Here is a 17917-nt window from a genome sequence, read left to right on the forward strand (position 1 = left end):
TTGTATTAATAATTTTGAAACATCTAATTGTCTTTTCATTAAGCAGCCAAGGATTATACAATTTCATTGAATATTTATGCACCAAGACACCAAAGAAGGTATCACCTTTGTAAAAGCTCAGGTATCCTTTGGCTTGCTTCAGTCTCCCTTCTGGTACAGCTTTGCATTTGTTTTTCTGCTGGAACTCACTCTGTGTTCCAGATTGTTCTGAGACTTACCAGGTCTTGTCGAGTTTTTATTAGCAAAGCTTAGGATTTGGAATCAGACAGTAGGGCTTCAGCTTGTGCCTGTGGCCTTACTGATTAGTGACATTGAATGTGTTTTCTCATCTGTAAAATGGGGAGGGGGTTAAGAGCACCCACTCCCCAGTGAGGGTACATGATATACATAGCATGCTTTCTGGGCCTGGAGTTGGCCATTATTATATATTTTAATTAAAATTAATAGATGGACACTTTAGAGAAATTGATTTTATTGAAAGATAAAGAAAAAGATCATTAAAATCTCATTAAAATCCCTGTACCCTGATAACATTTTAGTGCATTTCTTTCCAGTTGCGCGCTCTCTCTCTCTCTCTCTATCTCTCTCTACACACACACACGCGCGTGCACACATTCACACACACATTTTAGGCAAAATGTCATATTTTAACAATAGCCTGTAGCTTTCTCCCAAAGTGGTATTGTTTTCCTCACAGCGTAATATCTTCCCATATTAGCAAAATACAGAACACTGTATCATTACTTTTTATTCCTGTATATTGATTATGCCATTCACCTATTCCATAAATATTTTTTGAGTACCAACTGTGCTGGACTTAGGATTCCATTGCTCAGATGCTCCATTGATTAAGATGATTTAATTAATCCCCAGGGAGGAATTTTGCAAGGTGATGATCCATACAGAGATGAACAGAGCTGTCAAGAGGGTCACATCTTCTTAGTTTTCTGGGTTGCAAACAAGATTTTCCACAGCAGGGCTGACAGGCGGAGCTTAGCGGAGCAGAGAGCTGGGAAGGGAGCGAGCTGGAAGGAGAGGGCGCGCTGTGGTGGCTGGAGCATTACATGCCCCTCACAGATTAATTAGTCTTTCAGCAAAATGGAAGCTCGCCGCCGAGAGGTGTGCCTGTGGTCAGAGACTATTGCAGAAATTTGTTAGATAAAGTGATGTTGGACAAGATTTGGTTCTTGGTCACCAGTCTTCATCCTCTGTAAGGAATAGGGAGGAACCACTCAGAGATCTTGAGGGAAGGAGAGGCGCTAAGGGGAGTGGCCCTTTGTTCCTGAAGTCTGGGCAGAGAGGGCAGGGTGGCGGTGAAGTGGGCCCACGGCTGCCTTGTGCTCGGGCTCCCGAACTGAGAGCACTCCAAGCTGGTATGAGAAAGTTCCAGTCACCCCTTTCTTTACTGTTTTTCCCTCCTTTTACTCCCAGGTGCTGGTTTGTAGTGGGCTCAGGAGATGTATTGAAGGTGTCCAGAACACATGGGCTCAGGAAATAGGCCGCCTCGGTTGCGTCCCAGCTTTGTCACTTTCTACCTATAAGATGTTGTTTATGTTGCTTAGTGTTTCCTAACCTTGGTTTCCTCTTGTGGGAAATGGAGATAATAATAACTAATGTGTTTTTGAGTGCTTCTTTATGCCAGGATCTTGCTAAATCGTCTTACCAACATGAGCTTGTCTAACTTAACCAACAATCTGGAGGGATATTATTATCCCCATTTTACAGATGAAAATACTGAGTCTCAGAGAGGTTAAGTCAATTGCCAAAGTCACAAAACTTATTGAATGTTTCCTTGATAGAGTTTTGCCTGTTACCTTTCACATGTACCTCTGGCTTCAACCTCATGGAACAAATAGTCCCCTACAATGGGGCGGTAAATACTGAGTGACGAAATTTGGGTGTTATCCATTCATTCAGTCAATAGATGTATATACACAATGATATATAAGATATACCAGGTCCTATGCACCAGGGACTTTTGCAGTGTTTCGTGTTTCATGTGTGTGTGTGTGTGTGTGTGTGTGTGTGTGTGTGTTTGATTTGGAGTGAATTCAAGATGGAAGGAGATGGTACACTGTAAGAGAGAGGGTGGTTTCCTATGGCTTGGGTGGAAGTGCCTGATCAGGAAATCTGAGATACCTTCCTTGTCATCTTCCTTCTTTTCATTTTGTGCTTTGGTTTGCCCATCTATATGAAGGGAAGTATATAAAGAGATTTGTAAAGGGATCCCAGAATGGGGAGGGAGTAGGCAACAGAGAGGAGAGGGAAAATATTAGGATACACATTTTAGGCAGAGGGAACAATGGGGAGAAACCAGAGTGGCTTCCTGGTGGGGTGACCCAGGCTGATTTCTTTATACCTAGACTCCTGACTCCCTCCGCTGTCTAAAATACTTGACAGGTGGTTCATGGTGTATTTTTCCAGTCTTGACCAAGCATTGGTTAGTTTAGTTGGATGATTTGTTTGTTTGCTTGCTTGTTTGATTGCCTGATTTAGCCACCGAGGCTAGGTGATTGCTACTAGTTCACTCCCTCCGAAATAGGGACTAAGATGGTGATTGTTGTGAAGAGACAAGCTGGGCCTGAATTGTCATGGGAAGGGCAGCCGTGGGTATAGGCATTTGGGAACCAGCTCAGGAGGCAAATAAATGCTGCCTATTGGCCAGACCCACAGGGATGCAACATCTGCTGTTCTAGGTGTCACAGTAAGGCAGCTCTCCAAATGAGCAGTGGGCGTGACGAGTATGGGGATAGAGCCAGGATGAAGGTTGGGGGTGCTGTGGGTGAGTGAATTGCTGCTGGAGAAGCCAGAGCAGGCTGGACTCCAAATCAAAGAGCAAGAATTACCCTTCGAGACCTTACCTGTAACCCCCTCAGTCAGAGATGCAAAAACAGAGGCCCCTAGAAGGAAAGCAATACGAGCCACTCCCAGGTTAGCGGCAATGTTGGGACTGGAACGCAGATTCTCTGTCCCCCTGCAGGGTGATCTAATCATGCCGAAGCCATCTGTTCACCTTCCCCATAACAGTGGGAAGAGCCGAGCTGGAGTTACAGTGCAAAGCTTCTGGGTCTGTGGGGCTGGCACAGAGGAGCACGGGGTGAGGGGCGGGGGTGAGGGAAATGCAGCCTGCGGGACCATGGGCTGATGGGGTCTGTTTCTCCTCTCCCTTGCCAGGTACACCAAACCGCTCACCTTCGCTGACTGCATTAGTGATGAGCTGCCGCTAGGATGGGAAGAGGCGTATGACCCGCAGGTTGGAGACTACTACATTGACCACAACACCAGTAAGTTCCTGGCGGCCACCCCTCCCCCCTCCATCCCACCTCTCCACCCTGACCCCCACCCCCCTGTCTGGGAGCACTGCCCCAGAGACTCTCAAAGCCACAATGTAACTTGTTCTATCTAGAAGTAGATAGAGATGTGGATAGGGATATTGCTGTGTAACAATAACAGGTTAGAAGGGTTCTGCCCTAGAACCTAAAACTCTTCCTCTCCACAACCCATCGCCTGGTTTTACAGAGGCAACGGCTGATAATTTGTGTATGATTCCAGAGATTTCCCAATCATGTGTATGTATATAATTGTACGTATTCTTTATATAAATGTTTGTGTGTATAACTTTTTTTTCTTGTTTAATAAATGGCAGATTTGTCACTGCGTGGTCATTCCCAGGTCCTTGTGGGGCAGCCAGAGCCCCAGCAAGCCCCCAGCCGTGGGTCCCTGCGTCACAATGTGGAGTGGGCTGGCAGCAGTGGGGGGGTGTCTGGCTCATCGTGTCACTCAGCACCCCCTCACTGCATGTCTGTGAGCTACGTGTTCTGATCCAGGATGCACATTTGTAGGATCTTTGTCTCTGGGGCTGAGATGGAGGAATCGGTTGGAAGGGAGAAGCTTGCTGTCTGACAGGTGGAGGTGCCCAGGGATGGTCCCACCTTGAGCATTGAAACACCATATGGGCACGCCTGGCTGAGGCTGATCCCATTCTCTGAAATTTGCTGCCCTGTTTTCCAGGTCCACAGAGAACAGAGGATTTTCTTCTGTCCCACACTCACCCTTTTGAACTTGAACTGTGGGAGTCCCTTTATCTTCTCGGGTGAGAGGATAAGGGAATGGAATGGGAGGTTCTGGCTCAGTCTGCAGGCTGAGAAGAGGGCTGGAATCCTGAGCATCCCTGTTCCCTGAGCACATATGCTGTACCATGTGCTGTGCTATAGGCATCATCTCATTATGTCGTCCCTGCTACCCTGCAGGGTATTAGGGTGATTCTCCCCACTTTATAAATGGGATTTAGAGGTAGTAATTGACTGCCTAAGACTCAGAGCTAAACCATGGCAGAGCTGATGTATTAGTCAGGATTCTCCAGAGAAACAAAACTGACAGGATATTTGTGTGTGTGCGTTATGTGAATTTTAAGAGATTTATTGTAGGAATTGACTCATGTGACTGTGGAGAGTGGTGAGTCTAAATTCTGTAGGGCAGGCTACAGGTTGGGAACTCTGATAAAGCTTTTTGATAAATTTCCCAGGAGAGGCTGGGTGGCTGAAATAGAGATAGAAATTCTCCTTTCTAACTGCTGGGCCTTCAGCTGATTGGATGAAACTTTTCTCGTTGCTGAACACAGTCTTGTTTGTTGATTGTAGATGCAGTCAGCCATAGATGCAGTCAGTGGACTAATGATTTAAATGCACGAAATAACTTCACAGACACAACCAGGATGGTGCTGGCTTGACCAAACAACTGGACACCATAACCTGGCCAAGTGGACAACATGAACTTAAATGTCACCCTGGACTTGGGACTGGTGCTGGGGAGTAGCTTGGTGGTTTTCTGACCTCTTCCTCCTCTGGGTTTCAGGAGCAACTGCCCACACTTCTGTTGTGCTTCTTGTCATTCTGCATTATAACTGTTGTGCTGGTTTGAAACTGTTATATACTCCCAGAAAAGCCATGTTCTTTTCATTCTTATCCAATCTTGCGGGGGCAGACTTATTTTTTTGGTGGGACCTTTTGATTAGGTTGTTTCTATGGAGATGTGATGCCATTAGCTGTCTCTCAGAAACTCTTTTATGCTTTAGTGCCAAGAACAGTCGCCCATCCACGACCGTTGTGTGCATGAAATCACGGAGCCATTTATGAAAGAGAACTCAGAGCCAACAGAGAGAGTAGAAAGATGGGCCAAGTGACAGATGTTGGAGATGCTTGGAGACAAACAAAAGCTCAGAAAGGGGTCATTGGAACCAGGAACTAAAAGCAGTGAAACCCAGTAGCAAAGGGCCAGCAGACATCGCCATGTGCCTTCCTATGTGACAGAAAAACTCCAGATATGATTGGTCTTTCTTGAGTGAAGGTACCCTCTTGTTGATGCCTTAATTTGGACATATTTGTGGCCTTAGAACTGTAAACTTGTAACTTAATAAATCCCCTTTGTAAAAGCCAGTCCACTTCTGGTATATTGTATTCTGGCAGCATTAGCAAACTGAAACAGATTTTGGTACCAGAGAAGTGGGGTACTACAGTTTGCAAATACCGAACATGTTAGAATGACTTTTTACATGGATGAGAGGCAGATTCTAGAAGAATTGTGAGGAGGTGAATATGAAAGGCCTGGACTGCTTTGAAGAGACTGTTGGTAGAAATATGAACGCTAAAGGTTCTTCCAATAGACAGAAATAATGAATAAGTAATTGCAAACTGGAAGAAAGCCAATCCTTGTTTTAAAGTGGCAGAGAATTTGGCAAAATTGAGTCCCAGTGTTGGATGGAAAGTAGAATTTGAAGGTGACAAGCTTGGATAGCTAACTGAGGAAATTTCCTAACTAAATGTGGAAAATGTAGCCTGACTTCTTCTTGCAGCTTATAGTAAAATCTGCCAGGAAAAGGATAAGCTGAGAACTGAACACTTGGGTACAAAGAAACCAGAAACTGAGGATGGAAAATTCTGAGCCTTTGGAAAATGAGACCCCAGACAAAATTGCCCCATGTGAGGGTTTAACCAAACATGGAACCAGTCAGCCATTCCAGCACAAGCCAGGATTGGAGATGGAAGGATTAGTGGAGAGCCATATTGGCTGATGGTTGTGATCCCTCTGTGCTGCATAGAAAAATTTTTTGTGAGATCCATGTGAACAGAACCACTACCCGTCTGGACTAAAACAGACAAATAGAAGGAAAACTGACTTCAAAGGTGGAGCCATGGAAGCTAAACTCTGGAGCTAGGAAATCTTGGGCCAGGACAGTGGATCTGCCCCTGCATGTAGAGAGGGTGAGTTTGTCCTGAAGCAGAGAATGGGCCCTCCTCCTAGATATTCAGGGAAGAATTTTTCCCCCTCACGCCTCAGAGAGGGAGTATACCCCTCAGGATTGGGGAGAGCCTGCCCACCACCCCACTATTCTCAGGGAGTTGAGTTCTGTACCCCAGAGATGGCAGAGAATCTGGGTGCTGTCCAGATGTTTGGAGAGGGTGGGGCTGAGAACAAGATGGTCTCCCCAATGCTCCCCAATGTTGCAAACCTCGCCCTAGTGTTAGGAGAGAGAGGGGCCACTGCATAAACCCTTGGAAAAGGTAAGACTGCCACTTTCTCAAGCTTCAGGGATAAATGATTCTCAGACCTTAAAATCTTGGGCAGTACAATGGTGGCTCAGCGGCAGAATTCTTGCCTGCCATGCCAGAGACCTGGATTCAATTCCTGGTGCCTGGCCATGCCAAAATAAATAAATAAATAAATCTAATGGTGTTTGCTCTGCTGGTTTTTAGAACTGTTTGGGTCTGGTGACCCATTTTCCTTTTGATTTTTTTCCCTAAGGAAATGGAAATATCTATTCTGTGACTGTCCCTCCTTTATATATTGGCAACAGATAACTTGTTCTGAGTTTCACAGGTCCATAGCCAGAGAAGAATTTTACCTTATGTACCCCAGAAAAGCCATGTTAAAATTTTAATCCTTATCCAGTCTTATGGGTACAAACCCTATTGTTTGTGTGGGACCTTTTGATTAGGTTGTTTCCATGGAGATGTGACTCCGCCCATTAAAGGTACCTTTAATCCTTACCTGGTACCATTTATGAGAGAGAACTTAGAGCCAACAGAGAGAGCAGAAAGATGAAATCAAGACATTGGAGACAGAAGATCAGAGAGGAGCCCACTGGAACCAGGAGCTAAAAGCAATGAAACCCAGGAGCAAAGGGCCAACAGACATCACCAAGTGTCTTTAAGCCACAGATGTGATCGGCCTTTCTTGAGTGAAGGTATCCTCTTGTTGATGCCTTAATATTGACATATTTGTGGCCTTAGAACTATAAACTTGTAACTAATAAATCCCCCTTATAAAAGCCAATCAATTTCTGGTATCTTGCATTCCTGCAGCTTTAGCAAACTGAAACAACAATTTACCTGTTGTTGTGAGTGTTTCTTGACCAGTGACCGTGTCTAATTCATCTGTCTAGTCTTGGGCCTTTGTCAAGCAGGGCACATAGTAGGTGTGCATTTAACTTTGCTAAACATTTAGAAAAGGGCATACGTGCATGAAAGCATGAATCAGTGGCTAGATGGGTGACCGTTCTTGGCAATATAAAGAGTAGAAGAGTTTCTGAGAGACAGCTAATGGCATTAATTGTATTGTTGGGGATACAAAGGTTTTTATTAGCACTCATGATTGCTTATTGGATAATGAGAAGTAAATATGCCTAATTGAGTGTGTATGGGGAATGAGGTTCATGCTTGGATGGCTGCATGGGATGCTGGGTTAAACACTGATGTACAGGGACCCTAATCAGTCCTTTCCTGTGTCTAATTACTGAGTGCATCTCCCTCATTAAAATCTGATGACAGGAGTGGGATTCTAAGGTCCTGCTGGGAGTTGCTGGAGAAATAGAAGGAAGGAGTAGCAGTCAGTGACACAAGTTTGGTTTTGAAGGGCTGATCCCAGAAATGAAGTGTACGGGGAGATGATGAGAAGTGTTCAGATGTAGGATGCATTTTTCAAGATAGAGCCAGCAGAATTTTTTAATAGATTGCCTCAATGGTGTGAAACAAAGAGGAAACAAAGACCCTCTTTTGTCCCAAGCAATTAAAAGGAAGGAGTTGCCATTGATTGAAATGGAGGAAACTGCAGGAAGAGTGAAAGGTCATTCAGACAAGTCTAGTTTGAAAAGAGAAAGATGTTGCCAGACAATTTGATAGGAGTCTGGTGTTTGGGAAAGAGATCCAAACTAAAGATATATGTTTGGATGTTGTTGGCGTATAGATAGGCTTTAAAGAAATGAAGCTGAATGAGGTCACCAAAGGAACAGATAAAAACAGAGAAAAGAAGAGTGCTGAGGAACATGCCATTGCCTCTTCGGACAGTGAGAGGGTGGGGAAAGAAGAAAAGGCAGCCAGGATCCTGAGAAGGGCAACCAAAAAAGATGGGAGGAAAACCAAAAGTGTCTTGGAAACCGCGTGAAGGAAGCATGTCAAGAAGGAGAGTCCAGTGAGATTGGGCACACAGGTGCTTCAGTGGTGAAATGCTCACCTTCCATGCAGGAGACTTGGGTTCGATTCCTGGACCATGCACCCCCCAAAAAACGGAGAGAGTCACCAACTGTGTCAAATGCTTCTGATAGGTCAAGTATGATGAGGACTGAGGATTGACCAATAGGTTTAGCAACATGGATGGCCCTGACTTTGGAGAGCAGCTTTGGAAGAGGGCTGGGGCAAAAGTCTGTCCAGCATGAATCAAAGAAAATGGGAAGGATGGAATTGGAAACAGCAAAAATATAGACAACTCTTTTCAAAACATAACTGTTTCCATTATTATGACTGTTGTTATTCAGTATTCCCACTGACTGTTTGTATGTATTATGATTATATGGTTTTAGTCAGTGATCAAATTATGTGTTCTTCTATTTTCTCTTAATACTATATCATGAATGTTTGATGGGGTGCCACATGATTTTCATAGTTTTCACTTTTAATTTTATCAAATGGACGTACCAATGCATTTTAACACAAAAGGAATGTATCACAGTGTCTCTTGTTAACCTTTTGGGGTTATTTCCATATGTGTGGAATAAATAACACTATAGGGAAAAGCTTTATGTACATTAGGGTTTTTTTCTTTATAATTTCTTGAAGATACATTTCCAAATACAGGGTTTTTTTAAAAAATATTTTTATTGAGAAATGTCCACACATGTACTATCCAACTACATTATTCAATCAGTGGCTCACAATATCATCAAATAATTGTATATTCTTCACCATGATCATTTTTAGAACATTTGTATCACTCTAGAAAAAGAAATAGAAAGAAAAAACAAGAACTCATACACCGCATACTCTCCCTCTTATTGACCCACACTATTTCAATCTACCCAATTTTTGTCCTTTATCTCCCCTTATTATTTATTTTTATCTTTTTTTAAAAAAAAAAACTCATCTGTCTATATCCTGGATAAGAAGAGCCTCAGACACAAGGTTTTCAAAATCACACAGTTACATTGTAAAAGCTATATAGTTATATAGTCTTCTTCAAGAATCAAGGCTACTGGAACACAGTTCAGCAGTTTCAGACACTTCCCATTAGCCACTCCAATATACCATAAACTTAAAGGGGATATCTATATAATGCATAAGAATAACCTCCAGGATAACCTCTCAATTCTATTTGAAATCCCTCAGCCACTGAGAATTTATTTTGTCTCATTTCTCTCTACCCCCTTTTGGTCAAGAAGGCTTTCTCATCCCCATGTGTCAGGTGCCACATTGCCAGGGAGGTTTACAGGTCCCACGTTGCCCATGTAGCAATCATGTCCCATGTAGCAGGGAGGGCAGTGAGTTCACCTGCCAAGTTGGCTTAGAGAGAGAAGCTACATCTGAGCAACAAAAGAGGCTCTCTGGGGGTTACTCTTAGGCATAATTATGAGTAGACTTAGCTTCTCCTTTGCAGAAGTATGCTTTATACGGGCAAGCCCCAAGATTGAGGGCTCAGCCTATTAAATTGATTGTTCCACTGCTTTGTGAGAATATCAGGAATTCCCCAGATGGGAAAATTGAATATTTCCTCCTTTCTCCCCAGACCCCCAAGGGGACTTTGCAAATATTTTTTCACTCTCTGCCTAAATTACTCTGGGATACAAATATAAGGCTGTTAAGTGACAGATTTGGAATACTTTTGGATTTGGGGTACATATTCCTCAATTGATGAGAATTTCCAAAGGATTGTATCTGTCTCTATTAACACAGGTGATAAATGTATCATTTTCCCCTCATCCTCATCAATACGGAGCCATTTCTGTTTTAATTTTTGCTAAACTTACACCTCTAACGTGCTAACTCCATTACTTTTAATTGGCATTCCTTTGCACGGTAGCAAGGTTGAATGTTTTCCAGATGTTTGGCTGTCTTTAAGACAATTGCTTTCTTGTTGTTAAAAACGCTTGGAAACTACAGTATCATACCAGGTGGGTGGGTATGCGGAAAGCATGTGTGTGACATTTATAGGGGTTGTGTTGTGGAACGTTTATATAGAGTATAAGTGTGGTGAACTGGTAAGCTTGCATGGAGAATGTGTGTGGAATGTGCTTATAGGTAGAGGTTTGGATTATATGGGGGGTAGGGAGGGTGGGACCATGAGAAGCGGTTCGCAACCATGTCTGCACTAAATCAGCTAAAAATGTTGAAAGCAGTTGCCTTTAAGGAAGGAGGCTCATGAGAGAGAAGGAGATGGGGGGTGCGTTTTTATGTTGCAAAGATTGTAATATGCTAAACTAATAAACAATGGCCCATGAATAATTTTAATTAAAAATGAGAACTAAAAAGTGTTGACCAAGGTGACCTATAGGATTCTGCCCAGGTATAAAATGATCTGTTTAGGTGAGATGGACTTGAGAAAGGATGGTGTCTGCAGAATGGCTGGGCAGTGGCTGACCTCTCAATGTGGCTGGCAGCACTTACCACAGCACTTCTGAGCCACCTGGGGAAATTTTTTAAAAGCTTGATGCTCCAAAGGATATCTTCTCAAGAAATCTGTTGGTACAGGTGATATCCATGTGGCAAAAAAACAAAAACTCCTCCACTCTTACCCTACCTCACATCACATGCAAAAAACATGAACTAAACACCTAAACATGAAAGTTACAACTATAAAACTTCTAGAAGAAAATCTTCAAGATTTAGGGTAGGTGAAGATTTTTCTGACAAGTCACAAAAAGAAAAAGTTGATAAATTGGGCCTCATCAAACTAAGAACACTATTTCTCAAAAGACCATTAAGAAACTGTAAAGGTAAGCCACAGATAAGGAGAAAATATTTGTAGTACATATATATGACAGAGGACTCATATCCAGAACTCTTATGACTTAATATCAAGAAGATTAACAACCAACTGAAAACTATGGGTGGAAGATTTAAGTAGATACTTCACCCAAAAAAGACATACAGAGTGGTGCGAGGGTGACTCAGTGGTGAGGATTCTCGCCTACCAAGCTGGAGACCCGGGTTCGATTTCAGTGCCTGCCCATGCAAAAAAAAGACATAAAAATGGCCAGTAAATAGATAAATGTTTGCTTGACATCATCAGATATCTGGGAAATGCAAATTAAAATGGCAGTAAGACGCCATGCATACCCACTTTAATGACCACAGTGAGAGATTGCCGATGTGATTTTTGATGAGGATGTGGAGCAGCTGGGCCTCCAGCACACCCTGCTAATGGAATGTGTAATGGGACAATCATTTTGGAAAACAGTTTGCCACTTTCTTCTAAAGTTAAACATACATTTAAATAATAAACATGTATATACAGCCCAGCAGTTCCACTTGTAGGTATTTTTCCCAAGAGAAATGAAAACATGTCCACACAAAGACTTGTGTGTGCAGCTTTACTCATCATCAAAACTGGAAACAACCTAAAAGTTTATTAAAAAGTGAACTGTGATACAGTCATACAGTAGGATATTACCCAGCAGTAGAAAGGAGTGACAACTCATACAACAACATAAATGCATCTCAGAAAATGAGCAAAATTAGACATGAGAGAGTAAATACTATATGATTGCATTTATAGGAAGTTCCAGAACAGGCAAAACAGGGAGGAGTAGAGGGTATTGTGTAGGAAAGAGTAGGAGGGATCATTTGAGTCAAGGAAAGAGACTACATGTCGATTTGGGTGGTAGATTATGAAGTATACCTTTTTTCAAAACATTGAACTATATACTTTAAGTGGCTGCATTTGATTATATTTCAATCATGCCTTAATAAAATTGATCTAAACAAAATATCAGTGCCCAGATCATACTTCAGACCAGTCAAATTGAAATCTCTGGGGTAATTCCAATGTGCAGCTGTCCTGAGAACCACTGCTAAAATGGGGGGGAGGGAAGTTGTGGATGTCTATTTGTCCATCCATCTGTCTGAGTTGGTTTATACCACAAAGGGGAGCATGGATTCCTGACAATGGTGGCTAAGCCACCTGGTTTGGCCAGGACTTCAGTTATGCCTTTCACATACTTTTATATCTCAAAGAGGAAGGACTTAGCCAGAGGGAGGGGCTCCACTCCCAAACCAATCCAGAGCTCTGTGGGAGGATTCACCCAGTGGGGCCCAGGGCACCTGCCAGCCTTGGCATTTCAGCCAAGCCAGCCCACCTGGGGCTCAGGCTCACACCTGCCAACTTCAGTGGCCCTTCAGCCCATCTGTGTCATCACCTCTTAGAGCAGTGGCTCTCACCTTTGGCAGCACATTGGAATCATTTGGGGAGCTTCAAAATTTACCATTCCTTTGCTCCCACACCCAGAGACTGTCTTAATTGATCTAGGGGTGGGGCTTGCCCATGGGAGTTTTTAAAGGCTCCCCAGGTTATTCTAATAGGCAGCCTAATAAGGGTTCTCAGCCAGGTCTGCACAGCACAGTCACCTGGGCAAGCTTTTAAAACTAAATGTCTGGGCCCCACACCTGGCATAAAATCTGATTTTTGTGTTCTGGAGTGGAACTCTAGTATTTTTTGTTACTGGTTTTGTTTTTTTCAATCTCCCACACCTGATTCTAATGTTTAGCCAAAACCTGAAATCATTACATGAAACTGTGACTTTAAAACAAAACAAAACAAAACAATTTTGTTGAAAATATGAGGGAGCAGGCACTCTCATCGGCTGTTTGTGAGAATAGAAATTGGCAATAGTGATTTGGTAGTGTCTATTAAAATCTTCAGTGTTATATTCTATCACCTAGTATTTCCTTTCTGTAAGAAATCTGCCCTGCAGAATTAATAGCACAAGTTCATAAAAAGTATGTGTTCAAGAATGCTCACAATGTACCACTGATTGGGGTGCAGAAGGACTGAGGAGAGTCCGAATGTTCTCCATAATACCATACCATGGAATATTATGTAGCCAAAAATATTCGAACTAGCTCTCTATAGAAGTTGCAGGCCAATATATATATTTGGCATGGTCATGTTGCATTAAAAATAAGTTTGTGTATATAAAAAAGAGATTTCTATATCCTCGCAGGGCATTATCTGCTAGTGTACTAGACTCCTAATAGTTTTATCTGGGAAGTAAAACTGAAGGCATGGAAACTCTCACCTCTTATTTTATGAATTTGTAATAATCGAGTTATGGGGATTTCTCCCTCCTTCCTTTTTTTGTATTTTTCAATGAAGATTTCAATTTTAAAAAGTTACAAACTTTAAAAACTATCCTCATCCTTTCTGTGGCTAGAGGTGTGTGGCTGGTGCCCAAGGTGTATCCAGGAGTCTATTTATAGAAGATGGGGTCCCAGGAGAGGTGCCCTTCAGCCCAGCTTTATAAATTCTCCCCTTTCTTCATACCCCCTCCCCCTTCTTTTGCAAATGTTCCTCCCTTTTATTTGGTTGAACATTTGTAAAACTTTCCTCCGGGGAACAATTTTATGACCCCATCAGCAGTCTTCAGACCTCATTTTCTCTCCTAGAAGAGAGAAGAAAGGGCTTGAATAAATGCTACTTACAGATAATTCAAAACCTGGCCCTAGTCAATAGTTTTGCATTGCTTTCACCATAATTTGTTTACTTTTCCTGGGATAGGTGCTTTTAGGTTCCTAGAAACAGGGACGCTCAGGCATGGTGATTCCCTGTAACAGATGCAGAAGTAGATTCAGAGCAGTTATGTGGCTAGCCCATTATAACCCAGAGATTATTGGCAGAGCTGAGATGAGAAGTGGAGTGAGAACTTGGCTTCCACTCTTCTTTCTTTCAGTAGAGATGCTCACTTGGGCCTATTCCAGAGGAATGAGCAGTAAAGGTCTCAGGTTAGGAGGCACAAACTCATATGTCCACGGGATCTAGGCACATGACATTAATGAATGAAACAGACCACATACTGATGGAATGCAATGCTGAGGTCTTTGGCAAATTGGTTCACACTTCCAGGCAGGTGGACCCAAGGTGGCCAGAAATTCTGAATAATTAATAAAGTCCAGAAATCAAGATTTTAAAGTGTAATTTCCCCTATCTTTACATACCAGTAATCAACTCATAGTTATTAACATACTTTGGGCTAAGGAAAGTCTGTCTGCAGACTAGGTTCACCACATGGCCTAGATTGTACAATTTGTGGCCTGTCAATCACCTCTGACCCCAACCACTGACTGGGAGGTGACCAAGTAGTTGACAGTCTGTGACCATTGATTTTTCCCCAGTGCCTTGACCTCTTCCATGCCTGCTCACTACCAGGTCTCTGGCTGCATGGAGTCAGTTGGTTCCAGTGGCTCTCGTGGCTCTAAAGCTTTTTCCAAAATGGTTCCCTCTTAACGGGCTCAAGTAAGCAACCCTGTTCTAGTTTCCTAGCTGCCAGAATGCAATACACCAGAAACAGAATGGCTTTTAAAAAGGGGAATTTAATAGGTTGCTAGTTTACAGTTCTAAGGCCGAGAAGATGTCCCAATTACAACAAGTCTATAGACATGTCCAATCAGAGGCATCCAGGGAAAGATACCTTGGTTCAAGAAGGCTGATGAAGTTCAGGGTTTCTCTCAAGTGAGAAGGCACATGGTGAACACAATCAGGGCTTTTCTCTCGGCTGGAAGGGCACATGGTGAACATGGCATCATCTGCTACCTTTCTCTCCTGGCTTCCGGTTTCATGAAGCTCCCTGGGAGGCGTTTTCCTTCTTCATTTCCAAAGGTTGCTGGCTCGTGGACTCTCTGCTTCGTGGTGCTGCAGCATTCTCTGCTCTCTCTGAATCTCCTATTCTCCAAAATGTGTCCTCTTTTATAGGACTCCAGTAAACCAATCAAGACCCACCCAAATGGGTAGAGACATGTCACCTAATCCAGTTTAACAATCACTCTTGACTAAATCGCATCATCCGGGGAGATGATCTGATTACAGTTTCAAGCATACAGCATTGAGTAGGAATTATTCTACCTTTATGAAATGGGATTTTGATTAAAACATGGCTTTTCTAGGGGACATACATGCTTTCAAACCAGCACAGACCCCACCTTGAATGGGTGGAGACACATCTCCATGAAACCCATCTAGTCAAAAGTTACCACCCACAGTTGGGTGGGTCACATCTCCATGGAAACAATAAAAAAGATCCCCCCCAGCAATATTGAATGAGGATTAAAGGACATGGCTTGTCTGGGGTACATAATTGCTTTCAAACCTGCACTGTGGTCATTGTACCAAGAAGAATAAAGAATAATTTTATTCTTCATGGATGAACCTTGAAGACATCATGTTGAGTAAAATAAGCCAGACACAAAAATATAAATATTATATGGTCTTGCTTATATGAAGTACCTAGAATAAACAGATTTCATAGAGACAGGTAGTATATTACAGGTTACCAGGAGCTAGGTACTGAGAAGGAAAGGGGAAGTTATTGCTCGTAGGTGCAGGGTTCCTGTTTGAAGTAATGAAAAAGTTGAGGCAATGGAGGCTGGTGATGATAGCACAAGATTGTGAATATAATTAATACCACTGAATTATGTACTCGAAAGCAGCTAAAATGGGAAATTTTGAGTTGTATATATGTTACTACAATAAAAATTTTTTTAAAAATGAGTAAACCCCCCAGTCAGAGATAACTATTGTTGATATTTTGCTAAATTTCAACTCAATTATTTTTGAGTATGTGCATGTTTATTCTCATTTGTTCAACAAAATTATCATTTTTCACCTTGCATTTTTACTATTACATCATAAGCACTTTCCCATTTTACTAATTTTTCATCAAAGACATTGTATTTAATGATTATATAATAATGAAACATTAGCTATTTTACTTTTCTTTGTTTTTCACCAAGCAGATGACCTTGAGCATCTATTAATTTGCTTGAACCTCTCTGCCAAGATTAGAACTCAAATCTGGTCCTTCTCTTGACTGTTCTTAGGCCGAGATTGATTTGGGGCTTGGAAATCAATCATGGTTTATTTTTCTTTGCTTGCTTAATCCAAATGGAGAGTCTCTATTGTTTAATAAGTGATTTTAACCTGTTCACGTATATTGTGATTTTCTGTTTAGGAAGTTTTTTTGTTTGTTTGTTTCTTTGGTAATGGACTCTGTACACTATCAACCCAACAGATCCCTGTGAGATGCTAACTTAGGATCTCTGGGGTCTATTCCAGAAACCACTCAGATTGAGGATCCCCGCGTACAATGGCGGCGGGAGCAGGAGCACATGCTGAAGGACTACCTGGTGGTGGCCCAGGAGGCCCTGAGTGCCCAGAAGGAGATCTACCAGGTGAAGCAGCAGCGCCTGGAGCTGGCACAACAGGAGTACCAGCAGTTGCATGCCGTCTGGGAGCACAAGCTGGGCTCCCAGGTCAGCTGTGAGTACCTCCCATTGCCAGCACTACCGCCGCCACCTCTGTAGGGAGGAGGGAATGGCCACACTGAGTTCTGCCAGTATTGCTTCTCCAATCTGCCCATTCTCCTTTCCGCTCCATCTCCAAATTCCCATCCTCTCAACTGCTCTTCCTGCTTCTACCTTTGTCCTGTAGTAATTCGCTTGCCCACACAGAGCCAAAGCAGTCATCTCAGAATCCCAACCAGGTGGCATAGCCCCTTGTTTACAACTCTTCAGTGGCTCTTTCCATGGTCTACAGAGGTTGACATGACTGAGCCCACACCTGCCATGTCTGCTTCTTGGTGGTCTCATTCACCAAATCCCAGACATAGCGAGCCCCCCGTTCCGCTCCTCTAGCATGCCCTGCTCTCTTCCAGTTCAGGTCCTCTCTGTATTTGCTGTTCTCACTTCCTAGTGTTCTTTCCTATTGATCCATTTGCATGGCTGCCTGCTCATTCTTTAACTCTCATCCTTCAGGTTGTCTCTGAGAAACTCTATCAACAGGCTCCCTTCCCCAACATTAGCCTCTGTCGTGCCCCTTTGTTTATTTTCTTCATAGCATGTATCATAGTATACTTATTTATTTGTTCAGTGATATCCCTGTCTTGTTCACCGTTATATCTGCAGGATGTGAACAGGCATGCTAGAGTCCTCTATTCCCAGTGTAATGTGGTGCCAGATCAACAGTTGGTACTGAACCCACTGACTTCTTCCAATGTGTTGGATTGTTATTATTATTTATTGATTGATCTTTTACCACTATTTCTAGTAACCAATACTTTCCTGCGCCTGTTGTGCTTACTACACACGAGGCAATCTGCTAAACTCTGATTATGTTATTTCAGTTTATCTTCATAGCAGTTCTCTAGGGGCAAGTGCTATTCTCATCCCCCTTTAATGGAAAAGGAAGCTGAGGCTCAGAGAAGATGACTATTGTGCCTGGGGTCTAACAGCTGGCGAGTAGTAGGGATAAGATGCAAACCCAGTTCTATCTATCCACCCCTCCAACGTTTTCAGCAAGGGCCGGGAACCCACATGAGGCCATGGTGTCCAGGTGGTATACATGGCTTAGCCCCCTGACATTCGTCCTGGGGGAAGCCCTCACC

At 42.8% G+C, this 17917-nt stretch overlaps 1 protein-coding gene across 3 annotated transcripts in view; it reads left to right on the forward strand.

Annotated features, from left to right (window-relative positions):
* The window catches only part of WWC1 (WW and C2 domain containing 1), a 164372-nt gene that overhangs the window by 71630 nt on the left and 74825 nt on the right, over positions 1-17917 (forward strand). For all 3 annotated transcript variants that reach the window (XM_077137600.1, XM_077137601.1, XM_077137602.1), the window contains exons 2-3: positions 3175-3284; positions 16591-16794. In XM_077137600.1, the coding sequence (XP_076993715.1) occupies positions 3175-3284; positions 16591-16794 (314 nt within the window). The remainder of the gene's footprint in view (positions 1-3174; positions 3285-16590; positions 16795-17917) is intronic.

Source organism: Tamandua tetradactyla, chromosome 20, assembly GCF_023851605.1.
Source record: "Tamandua tetradactyla isolate mTamTet1 chromosome 20, mTamTet1.pri, whole genome shotgun sequence".
In the NCBI taxonomy this organism is placed as follows: Eukaryota; Metazoa; Chordata; class Mammalia; order Pilosa; family Myrmecophagidae; genus Tamandua; species Tamandua tetradactyla.